This window comes from Taeniopygia guttata, chromosome 15 (genome assembly GCF_048771995.1).
Source record: "Taeniopygia guttata chromosome 15, bTaeGut7.mat, whole genome shotgun sequence".
Taxonomy (NCBI): Eukaryota; Metazoa; Chordata; class Aves; order Passeriformes; family Estrildidae; genus Taeniopygia; species Taeniopygia guttata.
In genome coordinates this window covers 11,040,892-11,066,637 of record NC_133040.1, presented here as the reverse complement: position 1 = coordinate 11,066,637, position 25,746 = coordinate 11,040,892, and the positions used below count along the sequence as shown (strand labels likewise).

At 43.5% G+C, this 25,746-nt stretch overlaps 1 protein-coding gene across 8 annotated transcripts in view; it reads right to left on the bottom strand.

Annotated features, from left to right (window-relative positions):
* Positions 1-25,746, bottom strand: part of KDM2B (lysine demethylase 2B) — a 105,725-nt gene that overhangs the window by 53,080 nt on the left and 26,899 nt on the right. For 5 of the 8 annotated variants that reach the window (XM_030285340.4, XM_030285343.4, XM_030285341.4 and 2 more), the window contains exons 7-9: positions 17,520-17,613; positions 16,511-16,664; positions 5,669-5,784 (exon numbers count right to left, since the gene is read on the bottom strand). In XM_030285340.4, the coding sequence (XP_030141200.1) occupies positions 5,669-5,784; positions 16,511-16,664; positions 17,520-17,613 (364 nt within the window). Of the gene's footprint in view, positions 1-5,668; positions 5,785-16,510; positions 16,665-17,519; positions 17,614-18,374; positions 20,949-20,969; positions 21,115-21,138; positions 21,318-25,746 lie in introns of those variants that run through there. The other 3 variants (XM_072936095.1, XM_030285344.4, XM_030285345.4) reach the window with 3 other exon arrangements.

Sequence of the window (25,746 nt, the reverse complement as noted above, 5' to 3'; positions counted from 1 at the left end):
AGTAAGAATAGAAGAGCAGGATTTTGACAAAAGATCCTGTCAAGCTGTGTACTTTTTCTTACATCTCAGACCTGTTGTTCTCACACAAAAAGCTGAATTCTCAAACACTAGTTATTTGTACGAGTATTTCAGATACAAAAGAAAACAAAGAGGGTTTCCTTCCTTTCCAACATAGTTTTCTATCTGTAGAAGGTCACTGTACCACAGAAGGATCTGGGAAGCTCCTACAATGCAGGAAGATATGTGTGTTTGTTGTGATTTGTTAAAAATGGATGCCATGCATCTTGCATGCACTTGTACTTACACTGTACACCTCTTTCTCCTGGTGGCACAGAAATCTGCATTTTGCAGGCTCACATGCACTGCACTGGGGTTACAGGAGCTGCTTTAAAACATTCTCTACATATTCACTGCTCCCTAAGTCCAGCACCCACCTTTAGTGAAAAGCTGAACTGCACCAGAAAGGAGCATTAGCTCAGAAATAAAACCAAAACACCACCCACCACAGATCAGCCAAAGGCCCCAAGTGTGAACAGAACCACTAACCCAGCACCTGCAAACTCAGCCTCAGCTGTGCAAAGCAGGCACTGTCCAAACACCTGCATGGTGATCAAAGCATCCACTTGAGCAGATCAGTGACTTACTGGAATGCCCAGATTTGAAACCTGTCCCCCAGGTGGACAGCCAAAGAACTTGCCTCTGTTTCCAGGGCACAGGAAATGCAAACACTCTTAGCAGTAAAGCAAAATGTAACAAAGGCAAAATATACTGTATTGTCACACTAGATGCATCACAGTGTAGGATTAAATACTCCATGGTAATTCCCAGAAGTTAAAGTCCCTTAAATTCAACACAAATACAGCTGGCAAATCTGAACTGCTTGTTGCTACAGGTCATGCATCCAGCACTGCTACACCTTCCCAAATGTTTCCCTGTGTGGTTTGTTAACAAAGCACACATGCGAAAAATGAAGGGAAAAAAGAAAAGGGGAAAAAAAAAACAACCAGCCAAACAACAACCCCCTAAATAAGAGAACATTTAACCCCAGGGCCTTTTTGCATTGAAGAAAATTTTTCCTTTAGTTTAGTTATTTGTCATAGAGAAGAGATCAAGTCACTTATGACTATTAGGGAACACAGGGGAAATTATCCATGCTAAAATATATGCTAATAAAGGAACTCAAATTTTTCCAAGAGAGCACTGCAGGAAACAAAATTTGCAAAGAATTGACTTACAAACAGGAAGCCGCCTTCCACCCCTCAGCCTTCAAAAGGTTTTCAGCCACATGCCTGGGAATATTAAAGACATCATTGCTCAACATTTGTTGACAGATTCTGAGCTTCACCAAATTTAGTTGTTACCAATGTTAATTCAATGTGAAAGACAAGGCAGTAATGCATGCAGTGCTCCCATTATGTATATCAATCTTTAATATTCAATTTGAGTTCCTAATTGCCTCGCTATCAATGTTCCAACCCACAGCAAATCCCTCCATGCCTCTGTAATCCACTGTTTGCCCAAGAAGGCTTTGCTTTTACAAACCTTCAGAAGGAAGAGCTCTCTACACCATCTGTAGAAAAAGATACTGTGCAGAGATCTACAGGGCCTTCTGCCAGTAAAGAGACTCCAACAGTGCTTTAAAAACTTTTAAAGTTTGCCTTATGGAAAAGTATAGAGGAATATGCTCTTTGTGATATCCCTGAACATTTATTAATTATAACGGATGTGAACTGCATTATGTGCATGTCCATACTCTTTCCATTGTACACTCATAGGCAAATGAACTCTTAAGGGCAGGGGAGGAGGAATAAGAGAAAGAAGAAAAAAATTAAAAATACTCTGTGATGAGTTTGAAGTGTAATATCTGAGCCAGACACTGCCAGAGGACTGAATTCCCCACCAGCAGGGAAATACACTGGATCATCTAATAGGCATTTCCAGCTCTAACTTCTGTGATTAATAATTTACAATCCACTGAAAAAAAATTTAATTATTCCTGTACAGCAAGAAAAAAATCCTCTCTGGAATATGATCCATTTCTTCAGTTCAAAGTGAAATTATTTTAGAGATTTATATACCCCTCCAAAAACAAAACAAAAACCTTAAGCAAGACACACGTTTTCCAGAAAAAAGTCATAATCTCTTCCATAATGCTCATTAAAGTCATTACAAACTCCACTTGTGTTTAATCAATCTAATCACACTATTGAAAAGCAATTTATGATTATTTACAAAATAATTAAGCTATTCACTTAGTATGTTATTTTACATTCCAGAAAACCAAGTGAATAGCAAACACCATCATCTGTGAGTGACCACCTTACGTATATATTCAGACTGCCCTTGTTCCCACCACGTTCCAATATGTTAAAGTAGTTAAATTTAGATTAATTGGGGGTAAGTTTGACACATTCTTCCTCTTCAGTACTAGAGAGCTGTATCACCCCTGTGCCAAATGATGAATCCCTGCATGGCATCCTGCCCTGCAGTTCCTCAAGCTGGGCTTGCAGAGAGCTAAACAGCTTGGCCTGTTTGACTGGTTGTTAATTGGCCTCCAGGAAAGCCAGGCTGCAAAATGAGAGTCTCTACGAACTGTAAGGCTGGAGAATATTTGTTTACCTCAATTGCACATTAGGAGCTGTTTCCAACAATAGACATGTTTTTTATTACTCCTTAAAACTATTTTTAAATGGCTACAACCCTCTTAAAAAGTCTCCCAGGGGTATGAGGAATTAAGCTAGAATAAGCATGACAAGTATATAAACTAGGCAATTTTATCAGGCTGTAAATCAGCATTACCATTTCAACCCTGTATTTATTCTTGTCTGAGCTAAGACAATAACAACTACACCTAGCATAAAAATGACTTTGAATATCAGCAATCAAAGATGATTAAACATTACACAGCAGGTTTAAACACAGTGAAACCTCCATAAAATTGCTCTGTGCAAAATGAAGAGGAGAAGCACACCTGTATTACACTTTGATTTGAGTGTGGCAAATTACTTTGTCAATCACATCATGTAATTTACTTCTGTGCCATACACAATGGAAAGATCAATACTGATGAGAAACTCATTTGCAGTATGCTCACACTGGCAAATTTGGGTGAACTACACTGCACTGAGTCTGCCACACCAGCCAGTGTATGAATGGAATTATTTCAACAAATAAATGACAAAATTTGATTGACAAAGCAAATAATGTAGTACACACCAGAATCCTGTTTTGAAACCATTTCCCCTTCAAGATTCCTGCACGATATTTTTAGCTGGGGAAGGGGGGCAGGGGAGTGTTATTATTTCTAAATCACAGTATTGATTTTTCTGCCTTTTATCAAACTTCTGTATGCCTTAGCTGCACAGCTTCTATTTTGTCTCTGTGCAGAAATTCTTGCTATTCTTCAACTGTTCACACAGTTCTGATTTTATACATCTGCCCACAAGCACAAGTTTGTGAGCACAGGTACAGCCTGTGCGTAACACGTTGCCAGCACACAGAAACATCCAAGTCTGAAATTGCTTCTGTGAAGTCCTGAATATTCTGAGCTGTTGGATTTCATTGGGTTTTTTTAAAGCACTCCACTATTTTTGCAAGGAAAATGGTAAAGAAATACACAGACTTCAAAGAAAGTTTAAACAAAAAATGACAAGAACAAAGGTCTGATTTGGGATTTCCAAATGCTGCAGTACCCCTTTCCCAATTAATGGTGACAGAACATTTTTCAAGATGCAGATACCCAACTCCCACAACCTCCTCATAGGATCAGTGTGCCAATAAATTTTAAAAGGCATTTCAGTGTAACTTCCTGGTTAATTCATAGAAGTTACCAAAATATTTGACTGTTATAAGGAGTTTTGCCTTCTAGCATAAAAAGCCTAGAAAATCAAAGCTGCACCCAGCTTCCCAAGGAGAGGGGCCTGGAAGCACAACTGAGGAGCTACAACCCAAGTTGTGTGATCCTGGGTAGCTCAAGTCCTGTGTGAATTAAATGTCCATTTTTATACAACTTAAGGAAAAAAGAGCATTTCCTGCCCATCTTCCCCAAAGACTTCAATGGAAATCACTCATTTCTGGCATTGATTTTCCCTCCCAGTCTGCCCTTCTCCATTCACCAAGCGCAAAACATCCTTCCCAGCAATAACACACCCTCCCCTGCACACCTGCAGGGTAATCCCAGCATGTATTGATGGTTCTTATTTCAGTCACACTGGAAACCTTCCTGTGCCCAGTACCTCTGCCAGGTGAGCCCCTTCCTGCTCCTGTCACCATAACTTTCCTGTCCAAGTCCCTCTGCACTTTCTCAAGACACTTGACACTCTCACCTGTTCAAAGTCAGGCTGAATCCACTCTGGTCTCTACCTCCACTTCTGCTGTCTGCCACACTCCTCTGCTCTAATTCCCCCTAAATTTCAACTTTTGTCTTCATCTCTCTTCCTCTAAGAATTAACTTTTCTGCTTCTCTTCCTTAAAGTCACTCCAGGAAACCCACTGCTCCCACCACTGTTTGGCAATGTGAAGATTATCAGGTCTTGTACCCGCTGGGAAGCCAGAGAGACTGGGGAGAGGACACCTCACTCCCACTGAGTCAGAGATGCATTTCAAAACAATCTGTATTTGCTCCAGGCCTATGCACTCTCACTGCAAAGCAATTTGGGGTAAAAGCAAACTTAGAGCAAGATTTGTGCCCTCTTGTAGGGGTGAACAACAGTGACCTGCACTTATGTCCACAACACACTATTTTAAGACTTCTCAGTGAAGAAGAATTGCTATTTCCTGCCATTTTGCCAGCCCAAATCTCCAGATTAGGGAGACCAGAGCTGGCACCTGTGTCAGTGGTTTATCAGCACTGGCTCGAAGTGAGGCCTCCAAAATAGTCCCCATCTGGATTGCACATTCCTCTGGTCCATTTTTATATCAGAATGCCACAATGGCCTTGCACAGGTTATTTAACAGCCTACTAAACCAGAGTCACTTCCTTCAGATCCTGCTGCTTTTTGAAACTCAATGGATATGATGAGTAGGTGCCCTCTTTATTAACCAAGGATAAAATTGTCACCCTCAACAAAGAGGTGGCACAGTAATCTCCCCCAGCCCTTCCCTTAGAGAGGTGCTACAGGCAGATGAACATCACAACCTTCAGATCAAGGTCCCACCCCAGCCTCTCCATTCCAAGAAATTCTTGCATGGTATCAAGTCACTGTAGTGACTGCCAACTACAGAAGATGTCGTTTCATACACAACTTCTGCACAGCTTTGTCAATTCAGCTGTGGGCAGCACAACCAGCCCAGTGCCATCAATTCTCCAGGATCAGGCATCCACCCCAGGTGTGCACAGAGGGGTGATAAGCAGAGGGTTACCAGAAATACCGGTACAAAGGTCTGTAAAGTGCAATATGGTTTTGTGCAAAAGGGAAGGTGTTTTATGAAGTTTAACAGGCAGACAAAAGACACAGAAAGGACACATCTGTGGGAAGCACATGAGTAAATCCCACTAAAAATAACCAACATTTGAAAGTCTCATTGCTTCATGTTTACCTCGTTTCAACGACTCTGACACGGAGATCCCGTCAGTTGTTGTTTGTCAGAAGGGAATTGGAGGGAGAGACTATGACAGATCATAGTCACAAAGAACTGCTCAGTTATAAAGAGAATGAAGTATCCTTACCCTTGTTCTGTCCTCAATTTCATAGATGCGAAGCTGCATGGGAACATTAAAGCTATGCAGGATATTTCCACCAAACACCAGAGAATCTACTGGAGTATAAACAGCGTGTATCCACCCTAGAGAGGGAAAGCAAAGAACTGAGAATGCCTCGTGCTATGTAGCATTACAGAGCAATTTAAAATCAAATTTTAACAACCCTCTGAATCCCACTGTGCTGCGGATAAGAGGTTAAAGCAGTGAAAGGTTAAATGGGATGCTCACAGCCACACTTCAGGACCAGTCACAGCAGAAGGGCACCTTGTGACGTGCAGTCTTACAACCCTCTGTAAATCAGTTCTATTTATTCACCCAACACTTACAGTGTTTACTGAGCACACGCAAGTTTATGACTCAACCACATCCATGACTAAGAAGTAAATTCAGTCTGTTCCATACACTTGGCTCTCAGACTGGCACCTCCAGCATGGCTGCAAACCATGTCAGCAGCGATGGTGGGCCAAGAGCTGTGGAACTGGACTGAGCCACACCAAACTTCCTTCACATTAGCACCAGAACACACCTTCAGAGGTAAAAGATTTTAAATAATTACCAGCCCTCCTTCAGGGGTGAAAGTTTCATCACCTATGATCAACTTTCTGAAGTAACCAAGAAATCATTTTCACTGCAAGCCTCAAGTTAAGGGATTTAACATTTCTGGTACTGGAGCTGATGAGACTGTTCTGACCCAATGCTACAAGGGACTGAATTAATTTCACAGGCTCCAAAGAATCTTCTATCACAGTGAAAATCCAGCCACAGCAATTCAGACAGCCACACACCAGCTCTTCTGCCTCTGCATTGTTTGCTTGGTCTGTCAGGAGCTGAAGCTCTGGCTATGCAAGACTCTAGCCTCTGATCTCTGCAGTGAAAAAAGAATTGATCCTGCTAATGATCTGGGACCCACAGAGACCTGACACTTTTTTTCCTCTTCTTTTTAATGAAAAGCATTACAATTTATAAACCAGCAGACAGCAAAGCAACATGGGGGGCAGTCAATTTTCTCCTGACTGTGCAGTACTTTCCATTAAAGCTGTGGCAGCTTTCCCTTACTTCCAGATCAGTGAGGGAGCAGGAAAATGCCATTCAGCCTAGAGGGTTTTCCAGCCAGCAGCCACAAAAGTGCTCCTCCACAACAATTTTTCAACCATAAAGGCTTGCAAAGCTCTATCTGGGAAGTCCTTGAGCCACAGCAGATGGCAGGACTGGGGTTTTCATTTAAGGGCATGTTGGTAGGACAGTGATGGGAAGGAAAAGAAATCAGCACTAGAATTTTCTCCCTGGAAACACAAGGATTCTGGATACATTTTTCTGAATTTTAGAGTCACAGAATGGTAGAGGCTGGAAGGGACCTCTGGAGGTCCAACCCCCATGACCACCTAGAGCCAGCTGTACAGAACTATGTCCAGATGGCTCCATGGTATCTCCTGGGATGAAGACCCCACAGCCCCTCTGGACAACCTGTTCCATGTTTCAGTCAATTTACAGGTGTGACTCCACACACTAAATGTGATGCATGTAAAACCAGCGAGTGGCTCGTGGCCCAGGCAGCTCTCGGAATTATTCCATCTTTTCTTCTCTGGTCAGCATAATTTCAGTTACAGAGATCTAGCCTGTTTGTTACTTCCAAATCAAGAACAATCAACTAGAGAGGATTTTTTTTTTTTCATGTAAGGGTAGGGTGGCAACTACACACATCAACACTATAAATATTTCACAGCTGAAGTAATTCAGCACCTCACATGAACTACATTAGTCTGTACTAAGAGCAAACTACTACAAAAATACATGATTCTCATTCTAGTCTTTGGGAAGGAAAACAGATCCAAGGTCAAGGAAGCTGGGGCCACTGCTTCCATGGGGTAAACAAAGATTTCTGTTGTTGGGGGAAAGGATGGAAACCATGTGCTGAGGCAAACCTGGGTCCCCAAAGCCAACTCACTGGCTGGGTGCTGAAACACAGGGTTGGTTTGCGTGACAATCCACCTTAATTGTCAGGTTTAGAGATGAACAAACTGAAATTTGAAAAAGTGAAATGACTTGCATGGCCCCACAAGCGAGTGGTGGCAGAAGACAGCTCAGAACCAGGCAGTTCCCAGCAGAACACTGAGGAGTCCTCAGCACCACTTCCCACAGCAGCTCTCTCAGCACAAGTGTCAATGTCCAACCTTAGTGCAGCTGTTATTTTAGTGAAATTATCAACATCATTCAAAACACAATTTGTTATCAAATATTTACAACTCGATTAAAAGGAGTAACTGAGCTGATCTTGTCTTATTTGAAATGTTAAAAGGAGATATCCCTTCATTTAATAATCAATAAAATTAAATCCCATCAATGCAGTTGTTCTTTGAGTGGGTGCTTCCACTGAAGCCACATAGTAGCCTTCTCCTACAAATTTTATTTCCTCAGTGAACATTTCACACTGGAGTGCAGCTGGTTTCATTGTTTCCTGCTCTTTGGGTCTCTCAACACACTTTCCTTGACTTCTCAGCACCACCCCCACGAGATGCCAAGGGTCTTTGTGTTAACTCCTAGACTTTCTTGGTAGTAGTCCCAATACTTTTGGGAGAAATGTGGAAGGATCTATTAACTGGCTTGAGCTAATGCTGCAATAAGTAGTGTTACAGACATAACAAACCCTGCACAAAAGAATAATGAACACAAATATCAAGCATCTATTCTTTGCACTTTGGTACAGTGCAAACTGAAAATCTTATGTAAAGTATCTGAAACAACCTCTGGTTCTGTGGAGGTCTTTAATTCCCTACTTGCATTTATAATCCAGGACTAAACATCTTACAAGCAATTAGTACCTTCAGCTCCCAGCTGATGAATTAACTGAACACTAGGTCCTTCAAGATGCAAGTATTTCTAATAACAAGACTGAAAATATTGCTGTTAATGATACAGTTGTCAGTAGTAAATTCTTTAATAACACAGCTCGAAAATCCATCAGGATTAGGAAAAGAAAAATAAATGAGAGACCAAGCAACAAAGTTATCATATAAGTCCTGGGAAGTCAAATTCCTACCCCTGCCAAGGCAGGGATGATTTCCAGGCATAGCTGTGACACAGGCACAGATGATGCCTGTGGGTACCATCCCCACACTGCTGAAGTGCTGAGCTGGGCACACAGCTCAGTCCTGGGGAATCCCAGATTTTCTGCAGTCCATGTGCTCCCATAGGCAGCAGCCAGCTCAGCCCCTCTGCAGGACACAGCCCTGTCAGAGGAGTCACCTGCGCATAAAATAGATTTTGGTCACTCAGCTGTGCAGCATTTCAGTCACACTGCATCCCAAAATAGCTTCCACTTGCCTGAGGAACGTACGTGCATAATTGAAACTGCAGAGACATGAGCACCAAGAGGTGGATTCCAGGGACACAGGACAGACAGGCAAGGTTAGACAAAAAAGATGGGAAAACTGACAAGTACAAAATCCCAGCAAGATTGGCACAGATGTTACAGAGGGAAAAAACCCAACATGAAAATCTCTTGTTCTAATAACCAGGCTGTGTATGGAGAAAAACTGGAGGTCAGCACCAGAAAAGTAGAAGTAGAAGGAAAGAGAGATGAGCAGAAAACAGGAAACAGTTTCCATCAGGGTAATGTATTGTGGAAATGAGCTTTGAGGAAAGAGAAGCTTGGATGGCACATTCAATGCATTCCCACAGCTTAGCTACAGCACGACTCAGAAATAAACTGAGGAGGATGAATGTCATTGTGACCATTTGCAAACAAAAACACCCATTTTGTCAGCTCCCCAGTTACCACAGTTTTTAAAGGGGAAGACAAACCTTCGGAGCAGGAGGTGCTGTACATATGGTGAAGACAAAAAGACAGCCAATGGATTTTTTTTTAATGTTATCCACCACACCCCTGCCTCGCCTTCACCTGTGCTGTTACATTTTGCTGGATGCATGGAAGGTCTGTTGACATTTTAGAGCATGTCACCTGTACTGAACAGCCTGTCTTGTCTTCTGCTGTCTGTGTCTGACTTCCAGCTCTCAGCACAAACTTGTCACACAGCCTCCAATACCGACACCTCTGAGGTGAGTTCATCAGTTCTCTGCTCAGTGATTGCTCTGTGCTGCTCACACAAACTCTGCTACTGCTGCACAACCCTCTGTGTTTCATGGCTTCGTGCTAGTCAGGAGATAACACCTCACCTCTTGGTAATTGTCTCAAAAACGGAGAAAAATGCAAAAATTTTAATTTTATCCTTAATGCTAAAAAAAAAAGCACTGGAATAATATCAGAACAACTGCAATAAGGACGGAAAAAGTCAAAAGTCAGTGGAAGAAGAAATTGTTAATTTTTGTCTGAAAGCCACAAGCAAAAGCACCTGCTAAATATTACCTAAAGCTACAATTAAATCCTACAGATGAGAGGAGGACATTGACTGTGTGGCTTTGAGGACCAGTCATGAAGAGGAAGCTCCTTGCCCGTGGGTGACCATTTCCCCAGCAGCAGTGACGGGAAGGCAGAACCAGCCCAGCCACTGCCCAGTCCTGCCCACCGCAGGCTCAGCCACGTGGGATAAACGGATTTGGGAGCACAGACAGCGCAGTCACTGCTCACAGCTCTCGTGTCAAGCCTCAATAAGAAGACCATCCACTTAAGGTTTTTCTGAAGTTGATGGTTTTTATTTCAGCTCCTGGCGATCAGTAAGTGCTTTTTCCTTCCCAAAACAATCCTAGTGTATGAAGCCAAGCCAGCACTGAGCAGGAATTCTCTTCAGAAGACTCAGAAATGCTCTCAGCTGATTTACAGTTATGAATTATTCCACCACTCCTAAGACACACTTGAATATTTAGATGTTATCATCTCTAGTAAATCAAGAAGGTAAAATTAACAGTAACAAACACTTTTTCTGAACAGTTAAAAGAAAGATATGATCTCATTATCTTTTGAATTTTATAAAACAAGTATTATTAAACATTGCAAACTTGTTAGACGATTTCAGTGGGCTGCAAATTTCTACTCAAGGATGCAATCATCCATCTGAGAATAATGAAAAAGAATATTAACTTATAAAGCTATGGGGCAAACAGCCTACAAGCTCCAAGCCAAAACCATGCTGCATCTGTTTCCATTAGTAACTGAACTGATATTTTGCCTTGTGATGTAGAAGTTGCCACACATTTTCTTGCAATTCTGTAGCAACTTGGGGTGGAAAAGATGAAATATATATGTCTCAAAAATAAAAAGTGACTAAAGAGATAACCTGAGAGTGGGCACTGCCAGCAAATCTCAAAAGAAGAATAACTCCATCATAACAGTACCCACAACCAAATCTATCAAGGAAAGATCATGTTTACATTTTTAAAGTTAAGTATGCACTAATTCTGCCTGAGTAGTACAAGTAATACAGCAACTCTCAATCTTAAATTGTTTTTAAGAATGAGGCAGAGCTTGGCATTAGATACAGAATCAAAAATCCAGCATCATGTTGTCACATTCCATCTGAAAGCAGACACTCAAAGCAAAAAGCCTCTCCTCTTTGATCCTCTCCACCAATCTTCTTCATGTGGCCTCTGAGGTTCCAGACATAGAGATTCCATTAATGTCAGTGGAAGCTCAGAATGGGAAAAGTTAAACAGCAACTAAAAACCAGCCAGGCAGTTCTGCAGCCCTAGCACAACACCCTGCAAAAAATATACCAGCCAGACTTTAATAGCCTGTCATTCTCCCTGCTGTAAGGGCTATGTGCCACCTTCTGGCCCCATCACACAATAATCCATCAAACTCTCACTGGCACAGCAGAGGTGACCTAGGACCACACACTCCTAATAGGCAAAATGCCACTGATAACCACTGAGACAGCATCTGAAACACTTTGAATCCCTGCAAATAGCTGCCCGCAGCTCACACAGAACATCTCTTTCTGTCCACTCTCTTTCCCAAAAACATTCATCTGAGAAAGGTCATTGTTCCTGCATTTGACTGGAGACAAGAACTCTGGAGCACTCTCAGGTTACCACAATAATTAAGAGACACTCTAACAGCATGTTTCCATGCCAAAGGCCCTGAAGTGCAGTACAGAGAACATAAGAAAAATAAAGTAAAACAAACTGCTTACTCCTCAGTGGAACACTGCCAGCTCCCAGGTGAAACACAACTGTTATGAAATTGCATGCAGCAACATGAGAAGTTTCTAGAAGAACCAGAAAGGAACATCATCCAGTTGACAGGAGGTCACCCTGTCTGGATTTTGATCATACCACAGGAATGTTGAATAAATCAGCACTGCAGAAGTCTTCTGCAATATCTAATGGCAGCCCAATATCTCACCTCTTCCGTGGACTCATGTTAAAGCTACAGATTTGAAGAGCCTACAGAAAGATCAGAAGACCCAACCCACATCCACAGCTGCTCATGAGCGCACTGCCTCTGCCCAGTGACAGAGGCTCAGAAAAAGGCTGTAAGAAAAAGAGGATGATAGAGCAACCCTCGGCAGCATCAGCCATCTCCTCCCAAAGGAACTAAAAGAAGGATGTTTGCAAATTTTCTGAGACCAATCCCACTGCAAACCCTGGAATCAACTTATATCCACAACAAATGTGGCGACTATCTCGGAGGTCAGCAAAAGTGGTCTTCACAAAAAAAAAAAAAAAAGAAAAACCAAGTTTATCCATATTCTGGCAGATAACATCAGTGACAATCCAGAACTGGCTGGAGTTCACCTTTTCAAGACACTGAGTGCTCTCTGACTTCACAATATTAGCAGGCAAAAACACTGCAAGACACATTTTCCACAAGATACTACAAGCTGGCTTTTGTCCGCACCAATTTTACATGTGCAAACTCCCCAGAATTTGAAGTGCAAGTGTCTGCACCAGACATACATACACAAAAAGTGTATATATGTCTGGTGCAGACACTTGCACTTCAAATGTAATTTTTTGAAAGAGAGGCCTACCAAAAAACTGAGAGAAAAGCAAACAAGTTTAACATATTTCAAACTATGGCAAAATACTGTTTGTAGAGGACAACAAGCAGGAGGAGAAAGACAATATCCAAGTCAGAGGTCCATCACTCACAATCAAAATTACATATTCAGCAAAACTTAAAAGAGCAAGTGGGTTGAAAAAAGAGATGAATTTTTGTGCACTCTTAGTTTTGAGCTTGGGTTTAGGAAACAACAATGATGTTTAGGAGGACATGAGAAGAACTAATGTGGTGTCCAGAGACCAAGAGAGAGGGAAATCAATGAATGAACCACTTGAGAAAACAAGTGCAAGGAGAGAAGTGAAAGACAGTTTACAGAGAATAAAGACTGGAGTGGAGGGTGAAGGGCAAGCAAAGGAGAGAGAAAGGTTCCAGTGAAGTTATGCAGTGATGAAAAAGGAGGAAATACTTATGGGAGAAGCCCCAAAGATAAAAAAACCTGCTTAACTGGCATTAGCTTAGTGCAAAAAGGCTGCAGAGGAACAGCCAGGATGTAACAGAGCAATTGGCGTGTAGAAGCCAAAAACACATCCACAGAAATCCTGAGCTGTAGAAATCTGAGGGATGCTGCCCAAACACTGATTCTGTGTCCCAGCACAGTGATGGGAGATACCTTAATTACTACTCCATTAGCACCACTACAACAGACTCCAAACACTTCACACATCCCCCCTGAAAAATCATCACATGGTGCGGAAGAAAACTACAGCAAAAATAGTACTGGACAAGCTCTAGATTTGACTGTGACTGGACTGTTGTTTCTCTACTGAGACAATAACTGAGCACTGAAATTATGCTTTTTCTCTTCTGGATCATCACAGTTTCCACCTGAAGCACACTTTGTAAAGAATTTCCCTTTTATTTGGATGTGAGTCAGATAGGCAGCATCCCCTGTCCACTACTCCAGACTGATATGTGTTATCTTGACCAGATTTCATCTGTGGTGAATGTTTACCATATGAAAACTTTACATACTAAACTCTGCCCATGGTAACATACACAGTGTAAAAATCCTGGGGCCGCAGCACTTTTCCTGTATCAGGAAAAGTTTGCTCCCATCCTGGGGAAACATCAGTTTGAGTTCTACAGGAAAAAATGTAAAAGTCATTCCCTGACACTGGCAGCAGTTATGGCCTCCTCCCCTCCTAAACCTTCAGCTGGTCCAGCATCTTGCATCTAATCTGGCCATAAACCTCAGAATGGCACAATGTGTGTATTTCTCAATCAACAATTACACTGACACCAGTTGCATTAATGGAAAATGCCAGGTTCCTAGTTGATTTTATCACTTTACCACTGACTTTAGATCCTTGACTCACCAGTGGTGATCAGTGGAGTTGGAGATGAGAACATGTAACAATGCATGGCTCGTGTGGAACAGCCCTATGGGGCTACCAGGGTACAGCTGGATGCCTGCAAAAGTATCCCTCAGAATCCCAGCTTGCCCTCCCCCTCCCCATATTTAGGAGGAACTCCTAACATGCTGAAAAATGCACCTTAGCCCATAACAATTCACTGTGCTGATGATATTAGACTCAATTCCTCCTTGATACCACAGCTGAGATTGAGCTCTCAGTGCTCTGCAGGGTTACAAACACCAGGAGAAATCTACTAGTTTAAACTTAATCCTGAAAGGATGATGGCAGTGATGGAGAGGAAAATACCCTGAGGCCCTAGTGAGCACTATAATTATGCCTTCCCCAAGAATGATCCCCATTCTTGTCCAAGTGTTTGTACTTTTGGGGATTTACTGGATCTACTGCTGATCCCAGATTCTCAGACAAACCTTCCATTTCCCAGCACATTGTGATTTCACTCCCTCACTTGTCCTCTTACAGTCTTCTCTACCTACCTCACTCTCACAGTGCTATGGTGTAACAGCATTTCTAGGACTACTCCCAAAAATTACTTGAAAGCAGAAGCAGAGCAGGGTATTTTATGGGAATGGTCCCTTGCTGAAATGTTCCCTATTCACAGCCCAGCTGAGCACTAATTCCTCTACACTTTCTGTGACCAAACCTGTAATTAGAAGGTATTTCCTCATGGATGAGTTGAGGCTGGTCAAGGGTTTATCAGGCTCAATTGAAACTACAGGACACGCTGGTTTTACAGACATCTATAAACAAAATCTAAACACTAAGAACACTTCTAAAGCACATAAAAACCACTTTTAAACATTAACTAACATGATATGTGCACAAACCAGAGCAAAGAGGTCACAGGAATTGACCTGTTTTACACAGCTGTGCTCAATTCACTGACCTGGAACAGCCTTTAATTAGGCATTTCCATACTCTTAAAACAAAGGCAGAAATAATGCCCTTTCACACAAATAAGAGATTTGCAAATAAGTTTTCCAAACAACATAGAGCAGAGCAAAAATCCTTGAATCTATGAGGTGCTCACAGAGAAATTATTCATAAATGCCTTTCAAATCTGGCATGGAGCCAAATGTCTGAGGTATTGGCATTTCTGTACTTGGGGCTTTCCTAAGAAAACAGAAACGACAGTCAAAAACCCATTTGGAATCACTTTGTGTCAGCCACCATGTTACAGCTGTGTCCTGTCCAAGCTCCCACAACCTGCAGTTTTCCAGCTGCTGAACATGACTAAACTGACATACAGAAAGTCTTACTTGTAGGAGGCTTTTCACAGGAGGATGGAGATAAATAGAAGATGCAGTAATGGGATCTAAGCAAACAGCACAGCCACATTCAAACACCCAGTTCGAACAGTAATGGCACATTCTGACCTGTTTCAAGGCAAGATCTAATTCCCCTAACAGATTAACTCCTTCACCCTCAAAGTAATTTTTCCTGTCATCTCCCAGGCTGATTCCTACCAAATACTTACAAATGTGCACATTTGTGGCCTTCAATTGATCCTGACTCCCCAGATGAGAAGAACATTGTCCCTGTCTCTACATGGCCTGCATTCTCTCTGTTTCTAGGGTTAAAAAATAATAATCCTATCTCCACAGAGTAATTAATTCCAGAGCTGAAAATCTACCAGCCTACCTTTCTGTCATGTAGAAAGTCTACCTATATGTATTTCCCCAGTAAGATCCAATCGACAGAGGCAAGGTGTTAAATTATTATAAACAAACTTATGATCCCATAATAGTCACAGAAAGCAAAGTCTGATATCATCTTAAAGGAGGGCTGTTACACATTCCACCATCCTTAATCCAATTTAGGCAGGAGCAGAAAGGGCTGAAGCATCAGCCTTCAAAGCAACAACTATCTGTTGGCTTTGCAAGATGAGCCTGGATCATGCAACACAGCTACTGAGGTGGGCAGCAGTGTAAAATTGAGTGTGACTGGGCTGCTGGAAGATGTCCAGATTCAGCACCATCTGAACAGTTATAACAACAAAGCTGTTTCCCCAAGAAGCAACCTGAGGGAGCACAGCACCTGCTCTCCCATGGACTGGAATCTCTCTTGAGTTCCACCAAGACCCATCTCTGGCTACAGATAGAGGCAAAGAAGCGAGTTACTGAACTGCAGGTGAAACCTGCCAGAAGAGATCACAAAAAAAGAAAACTGTCTTTCCCAGAAAGCTAACAGCAGCAGACAGTACAGCTCTGATGAGAAGTGGTGAACTGACAGCTCCAGAGGCCCAACTCCTCTCTCCTTTCTCCCAGTAAACACATGTGATCACTCACACACTTCCTCACAGTACATTTTCCATCAGTCCTAATTTCTGGAAAATTAAGCACATTTAGTCCCTGGCCTTTCTTCTGCCACAGCAAATAAAGAGGTCAGTATAGGGTTTAGGTGTGAAGAATTGTTTTACACAGAACTGATAGTAAAACACAATACCAATCATTCCAGAAGGTTAGTTAACAGGGATACCTGAAGGAATGAAGAACGTGTAGCCTTGTTTCAGCTCAATTCTTTGGCATCGTTCCACCCTGTCTCCCAGAAAGATATCACTTTGCTTTCCTGAGAGAACCCATTCTTCATAAAGCTCTAGATTCTGCAGAGTAGGTGGAATCAGCCAGAAGATCTAAAAACAAAATGAAGATTTCATTATTACCAACAGTCAACAAAAAGAAACAGCTGAGAAACTCCACCAAGGCTACAGTGTGTTAGGCAAATGAGCTGCTTTCTGCATGAAACACTTGTTTTCCAGGTGTTGTACACAGAGGCACACACAGACAGCAGCAGCAATTAGCCCACGTGCTGGAAGTGGCTGGGTAACTGTCACTTGTCATCTCTCTTCCAGAAATATCTTACTCAGAAGCTGCCTGTGGTTTACCTGCAGCTCAGAACAGTGTGTTGGTACAGAGAGGAACAGGAGCTGTTCCACTGACTTCAGTTCCCACCGTACACTGTCCACACTACAACTGGGAAAAACATCCTAAACCAGGAAAGATGGCAATGCAGCTGTACATGCTGCGTATTTTAAGGCTTCTGTATCCTTTAATGTTTCAGTTCTGGCTTATTGTGCTGTACACACCAAAGAAAGGTGGAATCTCTAAAAGGAACAGAAGCTTTAGCTACAGGAGACTTGTGAGGGCAGTCTGACCCAATAAGGGTACAGACAGCCACATCTTGCTGCAAGATACTTCTGGACCACACAGCAACAGCAAGCCTAAAAGCACCACCACCAGCAAATAACACATTTGGTATTTCGAATAAATCACTTGTTTGTTTCATAATGGTGACTGGTGTCCTTCTAGTTCAGTAAACTCTGTGTTTATCAACAAAGCTGCTAAAGCAGTCTGATCACTGGCTGATCCCCTCAAGGGAAAAAAAAAGAGAGAGAAAGAAAGGAAAAAAAAAAATGAAATAAAACAACCCCTCCCCTCTGCAAGAGGTGCAAAGAAATAAAACCAAATATCAAAAAAGGTTCACCTACCTTCCCCCCACGGAAAACGTGATACCACACTGAAGTGCCACCAAAATCAATATGAAAATCAGTGAAGCATCCTTTCACACTCATCAAACAGTACCTGCAGGTAGAGTGAAGGACAAAAATGAATCAATCTGAAACAGTATTTTTCACATCTTAATTTGCAGAGGTTAACTGCCTGTGCAATGCTGCTTCCACCAATTAAGTTTCTGCATTTACAGTACAGGAATTTATCTCATGAAGGTAACAAGGATTCTACTAAAAAACGCTCTCTCCATGTCTGAGTTTGCTGTTCATACAAGAGGAATTAAAGCTTCCAGAGTTAAGGAACAGAAAAACATTAGAAGTTAGGCTGTTCAGAAATATTTCTTATGGCACTGCCAGTCCCTGGGGTGATCTGTTTAATGCTCTCCTTCATCACTTCAGAGACACAACCTTCACCAAAAGTTGTACGCAAATTGCTTCAAAGTTTTGAACAATCTAATTTGCTTATAAATCCTCCTGAATGTTCTCTACCTACTTGCCACTTATGCCATTTTTGCAAGGATTAGGGGACAGAAACCTCATTTGGCAAACTAACTCCTTTTTGTTCACATTTCTAGGCATTCTGCATCAAAACACATAAAGGACCCAGCTGGCAGCCACAGTAACTATCAAATCCACTATTTTTTACGCCGTCTTGATACAGGATTTGAGCAGTTTAAAGTCTGCATTGCTGGAAAAGACACAAGAGCTGTGGTCTGGCTGCAGGAATCTCCAGCCTGCAGCCACCATCTGTAACTAATGGCCGAATCACAGCCGCCCTCCTCACTGTAGGCACCTTTGCAAACGCAGGAAACACACACCACTTAACCCACTAACCTCTTTTCCTTGTTCCGGTCTCCGTTTCATGGCTTTTTTTTTTTTTTTGGTTTGGTTTGATTTTTAAGGGGAGTTATGGAAACACTACCGGAAGGGGATTTGTTAAAAAAAAAAATTTTTAAAAAAATAGAGCGGAAAAAAAAAAAAGGTTTGATTTAAGTGTGTCTTTTCCTGCTCACATTCAGGTAGGAGAAGCTCAGCAGTATGCAGCCGGCGTGCAGAAGTCCCTGTAGATGATAGGCTGGGAAGGACCTTACCATGTGTCTGCAGAAGGCTGGCAAATCAGAGCCACTCTGGGTCCATAAGAGCCGCTGCCTAGCAACCACATCCCGAGCCGGAGTTGACAGAATGATACGCAATGCTGTCATGAAGACAGTCAATTTGTGGGCTTCAAAAAAGGTCCTGCGCCTTCATCTCACAATTAAAACCTCTCCTTGTGCAATTACACGTCTCTCCTCTTGCCCACTCTGGAATTCTTTAAATTTTTTTTTTAATCCTTCAGAAGCAGGAAGAAGCTTTTGCTGCCCCTGGGGTATTTCAGATGCTTCAAAAATCACAGCTAGCCAAGAAGCTGTCTACACTCTCAATATGCTCCATTTCAAAATATGAGTCCTTCCCTCCCAAACACTTTTTTTTAAAAAAATCTCCTTTTATGTTTTCTCTACCAAGATGTTGTTGATTACAAGTCAGATAGAATTTAAAAACAATAAAAGAAGCCCAGAAAGGAAGTTGCTTTTCTTCCAGCCAAACTGCAAAAAGTCACAGATTGAATAATTATTGCTCATTAGGAAAAAGAAATCAGCATAGAAATTCTCAGCTTGTAAGCAGTGTTGAGTATTAGAGGTTCATGTTGTTTTAAAGTAAAAAAATTCAAATCCTTATGGAGTCAATTATTTTCAGTTTCCAGAATGCCAGATATAAAATACATCACACTAACAACAAAAATTTTCTAGACAGTGCTACCTATCAAAAATCACTTCCTGAATTAAGTTATTCTGGAAGAGCAAACATGGCCTGGGCATTAGCTGGTTTTAGCTATTTCTCAGTAGTCAATAACCTAAACATGAAGCAAACTGTTTATGTTCAGAGAGGTAATAACAGGATTGAATCCTGTCAAATCAAAGCACTTTAAATTTAGTTTTGTGAGAAAACACCAAAGCAGGTATAACTGTGAACACACAACTCTTTCTTTTCCTTGTTTTTCCATTTTTCCCCTCTGTTTTCTTGAAACTCCTCTAAACACAATTTCCACTCCAATAAAGGTGGTTTTAGTGAAAGAGTCACTTACGGCGATTAGTAAGAACCTGCAAAGCATTTGGAAAATAAAGTGTTTTTCTTTCCATCTACAAACAAGCCATGCCTTAATTTATGCTGTTAATCTCCCAGGCCTGCTTTTGTCCAAGCCCAACAGCTCCCAGCCGGCTCAGGAGCCTGCGGGAGGATCTTCCGCCATCCAGCTCTCTCCCTGTTTGCCAGAGTCTGGCACAATGCCTTTGCATTGACCTCTACAGCTTCCTCTTCCAATGTACACCGCAGTCACATGGTCCCAGCACACTCCATGGCACTGCTAATCTCAGGCACCGCTCGGCTCCAGCCTCAGCCAGCGGCTTCTCATCACCAACAGCTGCTAATTTGGGGAACCACTCAACTTTTCAGGGTTTTCCATAACAACAGTGGAAAAAAAAAAAAAAAAGGAAAAAGGGGGGAAAAAAGCCCTAACACAGCATCCACGTTGAAAGAAATCTAGGAAATACATCCCACTGTGTGCTGTGGCCACAGCGCTCTGGGCCAGGGCAAGTACAGTGGCTCCAGGGACACAATCCCCTGTCAGGCATGGGGAGACAACCTGACTAGAGTTACACCCTGAAAACACAAGCGACCCAGATGATGCCCCAGGTTGAATATTTTCACAACTGCTACCACATCCAACCCCTGCACACTCCACTTTATCTCCCTGCACAGCCTCAGACAGGGTTTTAAAACACGCAGCTGCTTGTAATCTGTTGGGGGGGAGCTTCCCTTCCCAATTGAAGAGTTTGGTTTGTGTTCTCCACAAGCCTGAAATTTGTCCAGTTAATGTATTGTTATTTTGGAGGAAGGATTTGTGATGTGGAAAAAAGGGGAACTTCCCCCTCCCACCCCCTCCCCCCCCCCAAAAAAAAAAAATAAAAGAGGAAAAAAAAAACAACCAGAAAAACCCACAAACATCTGGGAAAATTTCTTAGAGAAATGATGCGAAGAAATATGGAGTAACCTGCAAACTCACGAGGAAGAACAAACACGGAGATCCAAAAAAAAAAAAAAAAAAAGAGAGGGAGATGACACAAATGAAGCTAAACCACTAAGCAAACACAGCGAGCTGGGAACACAGGAACAACACAGACACCGCTCCATAAACCAGCGCAGAGCCCACACTCCCAGGCAAACCCACAATGCACTCGCCACGCATCGCTACAAACCCGCAAGCAAACAGAGAAACAAAGACAGCGAGAGCCGCGCCGGGATGCGAAGGCAGCGCCGGGCAGGGCAGGCAGCGGCAGCGTTCATGCACATGGGCCCGGGAGACGCGAGCGGACGCACAGGCAGCAGCATTACCCTGAGCTCAGCTCCTTCTCTCCCGCAATAGGCACCGCGCACCATACGGCTCTATTCCCTCTGGCATTGCGAGGGCTCCCCTGCCACTGAGCTCAGCCCATAAACCACTCCCAAACCCCAGCAGAGGCTTCTGTTTTTTGTTCGGGCCAATGAGAAAAGTATAGCTCACTCTTCCTTCCTCCCAGGAGCAGCGCCGGCTGGTTGAAATCCCTGAGCCTGAAACCGAATACCACAGCCCCATGAGCCAACTGCAAGTGCCAGTGGCGGGGAAAGGCGCGGGCCTCGCTCGCCATCCCCGGCCGGGAGCGCCGCTGCGGTGTCGGGGCAGAGCGGCCCCCGGCAGCATCCCGGCCCCGCGGGGGCCCTTCTGCCGGGCCTGCGAGGGGCTGCCAGCAGGAACAAAGGCTACCTCGGGCCGCCTCGGCCCGCACCGACAGCGCTCCCACACTGGGGCCCTGCAACTGGAAGCCACGAATTGCGCTGCAAGACAAAAGAAACCATTGTCACCCGGGAGGCACCGGCCCGGCTGCCGCCCCCACCCTCGCCTCACCGGGCTCCGCCGCTGGGGAGGGCCCGGCTGCCCCGCGGGCATGAGCCCCAGCATCACCTCACGGAGGGCCTCGGCTTCCCTAGGGGTGAGCCCTGGCTGCTCCAGCGAGGACGAACCCGGCTCCCCCGTTAGGGATGAGGAACAACGGCTCTCCGTGCCCCGCAGGACCCCCAGTACCGGGCCAGCCCTGCCCGTGGAAGGCCGCTCGGAGCCGGCCCTGTGCCCGTGTGGGACCAAGCTTCGCCCCGTCCCCCTCTGGGAGCGGTACCGAGCGCTCCCAGCCCGAGGGAACGAACCGAATCCTCCCACACCGCGGCCACCACAGCCCGCGCACTTCAAACGCGCATGAAAGGCCCGGCTCCTGCCCTGAGGGGTTACGGTCCGAGTCAGCCACACACAGAAACAACACCCAGATAAGAGAAGCCACTTCTCTGCCATGCACCGGAGAGTTTGTGAAGTGCCTGCAAATCACACTCTCAGACCACACTGGCACCAAAACAAGCGACACTTCCCTCGTCGCCCCCTTGCCCGGTCCCAGCCCCGGTGGAACACCAAGGGTGTGCGGGGTGGGCTCGGATTTTTAATTTTTTTTCCCACCACAGTGAACTGAACCAAGCCAACAACTCACTGCGAGCCAGGCCTGTCTGCCCCTGAAACAGCAGTTTGGTGTCTGTGAGAGCACAGCTCATTTCTTCATCCTGTGACAAGGCTGTTCAGCTCCAGGGCCACCACAAACTGTTGTAAACACTGGTGGTTATTTGAGTTACACGTGTGATGCTGCTCCTCCAAGTTCTACCTGAAGGAGGATTTGAGACTCGTGCACTGATATGAAGACATCACATTTTATTTACTTTGCTAGCTTAGAAAGTCTTAACGAACACGCACTTATTGGTGTAATTTTTTTTGCTGAATTATATTTATAGAGGTTTTGTATCAAAAGCAATCCATAAATGGCATACAAAGTGCAGACAAGTCTCTCACATGTATAAACCAGTGCCAGGTTGCCTTGTGGGACCTGCGAAATCCCTGGATTCCCTGTCTCCAGAGGCACCCTCAGCTTCTAATTAGACCACAGCTCAGCAGAGCATTTTAGCATCTGTTTAAATCCATCCCTACTTAGTAAAGGAATGAATAGAAAGGAACGGATGGCTGAACAACAGCCTGAGAGAGGGAGAATAGGGCTGAGGACATGCTAACAGAGCAGCATTCCTTTGTGAACAGGTAGATGTTCCACACAACATACTGCATCCTTAACTGAAGGCCGGCATCATTATAGAGACCTATTACAGCAGTGCTTAGATATTTAAAGTAATAGAAGGAATGCTGAAGGTAAAAGGATGTTGCAGTGACTAAAGCTTTCGTTTTCATTTGTTCCACAGCACAGATATTACCAAGTTCTTAGAAATTCCTGATACTGTTTCATGTCCTGAACTGTAGCTATTCACTGTTACTGCATTGCAAATAATCTTGCATGGCTACAAACACAAAACCAAATAAAGAGGATAATAATTTCAGCAGGTCTATCTCTTTTGATAAATTAAAAATCAAATTAGTACTTTTTTTTGGGGGGGAGGGGGTTGACTCAGCTATAATCCAGATTGCTTCAGTACTAAATTAATTTAAACAGAAAAACAAATCCCAGCTTGTTTTGAGCTACCTGAAAATGGTGTTGGTGATATAACAAACTTCTGCCCCTAAAAGCTGATGTTAAGATATCATTGCCTTTTTCTGCTGGCTCTTGGTTACACAACATCTTCCCACTCTCATCCAGGATCTCATGTCTGCAGGACTTTTCTCAAGAACTTGCACCCTGGGATGTGAAAGAGGGGACATAAACTATTGCCCCACTTAATTCGCTCCTCTAAGGCTCCCATGAGGTAAGCAGCCATTTACCTACAGGCAGAAAAATAAGTTCATTACCCAGAATTTTTGGAAGAAGTTAATGGTGCAAGTCCAAGCTTAGGGCAGGGTGGGCTCCAGCGCGCGCGGTGCTCCTGGTAACCGAAGCAGCAGATGGAGCGTTCTCTAACTTCACTCCCAGCACGGAACTCGACGTGCAGGAGCCAAGACAGACATTTGTGTCTGGTAATGCCATCTGTGTCTGCGAAACTGCAGCGCTCTCGCTGGAGTGCTTTTTGTTTGTAGGGAACACGTTAATGGTGGGGATGGCATACTGCAAACTCTCAGAATTATGGGAATGCTCAGAACAAGAAAGGAATGAATCGATCTCATTTCTGAGCAACAACAGTCATTAATAAAGCATATGAATATAGATGATTGACATAAAAGAATGGACAGTGTGAAGGAAGTAATAGCACTGAACTTGTGGCTCCACAACTGAACATGATTTCCTTAATAAGGGCTCAAACCCTCTGGATACTCACAGCAGTATCTGGGACCAGTATCTTTACAGGAAAGGGACAAGTTGAATTCCCAAAGGTGGAGAAAGCCAATCTCTTGAGGAGTTCATCTTTAAACCAGTCAAGCTCATGGAAGAGCAATCTCTTTGAGAGTCACTGAGCACATAGAAACCACTTATACCTCAGGACAGTCCCTGCCTGGACTGCAGACAGTCAAAGTTCAGAAGGTTATTTTAAGAGCGGCATCATTTTATGCTCACACCATTCTTACACTCCTGCCAGGGCATCAATGCCAGCAATTTGACAGATTACTGAGAGCCACAGATCTTCATCCTGATCTGGTACAGCTTCTCTTGTGCTCACAGACTGTCAGTGTTTGTTACTGGTTTTATCTTTGTGGCTTCTTCAGACTGATGAGGGGTTTGTGCCAACAGTGCTGTAAATCATCCTTCTCTAGTCTTTCTGTGAGATGACACTCAGTAGCAACATCCTCATCACTCCAGCTGCATCACCCTCGCCTTTAACACTCATGCCTGGTAACTCCTTTTCCCAACATCAAACTCTATTGTCACATTTCAAGCGTTCACAGTCTTTCAGTGTTTAGCTTCCCTGTACCTATCACATCTACTAGTTTATCAAGCTGTCAACCTCCACCTTCCCTTTGCCAGTGACAGCAACCTCCACGGCTCCATGTCTGCTTCTTCATCAGGCATCTCCTGCCTTTCTACCAGGCCACCCTCCACAATTGGGAAAAACTCCATGTCAAAATCTGTTGATTTGGTACGTCTCTAAAATCCCTTTGAAACCTACCATCTGGCATTTCATGATGCAAGTAGTGAACTGCAAGCATGTACTCTGCTTTTTCTGCTAAATTCTGTTAGTCATGTTGCTACCTTATCCTTCAAACCATCTCTGCCTTGCTCTGTTTACTTGCTACATCATTTTCAGCATCTGGAGTGTGCCTGCTGTAGGAGAGGAATAGTTTCCTTTACTTCTTACCTTGTACCATCCATGAATCCTTAGGCCCTGAATCATGATTTAGTTTCTCAGCTCTGGCAAGTTATAAATAATGCTATTTAGCTGACTGACCACTTGAGAAGCAAGTGCTCAGGCAAGTCACTTAGGACATTTCCAAATGCATGGAGACTCCAATCCAACATCCAGTTACCCTAATGAGCAGTCTGATCTTTTCAAAATGTAGGAGTATCTTTAACTTCCACTGAAATCAGTGGTGCTGAGCATAATCCCCAATGCTTGTCACAGAGTCTCTTCTTTTATGGAGACCTTTACCTTCCAAAATGTTTATTTTTACAGAACAAGAGTAAATGCTACATATCACTTCCTGACTGCACACTCCTTTGTATCTGTTGGTACCAATCTATTTTACAGTTTGGAAGGAGTTCTGAGTGATTTGCAGAACATCAGAGGTCGGTTCAACAGCAGAGCCTGGGATGCTGCCAGCATTCAGTCTGGCCAATAAAACAGAAACAGCAGTGAAGGGCTCCCAGGATTACCTGGTGTTCATCAGCCATACAGGTCATTACATCATTAAAGGAACCCCTGTCTCAGCTGTACTCATTCCCATGAAACGTGCAGTGCACATTATGAGGCTCCCAAATAGTTCCTTTTTCCAATCACCACATAAAAAAAGATTCAAGGAAGACATTAAAGCAGAAGAAAAAGCAAGGTGAGCCTATGCTTGCCCAAAACCTAGAGCTGAGATAGGCAGAGCCAGGACAAACTGATCTTGTGTTCAGTCTCAAACCTGCCCTGAGTGGGTCCTGAGCCTGGATAGTCAGTCCAATCTTTGACCTTGCTCTTGAAAAAGTGAATGGAAAAGCAAACTGGCAGGAAGGGCAGTGACAGA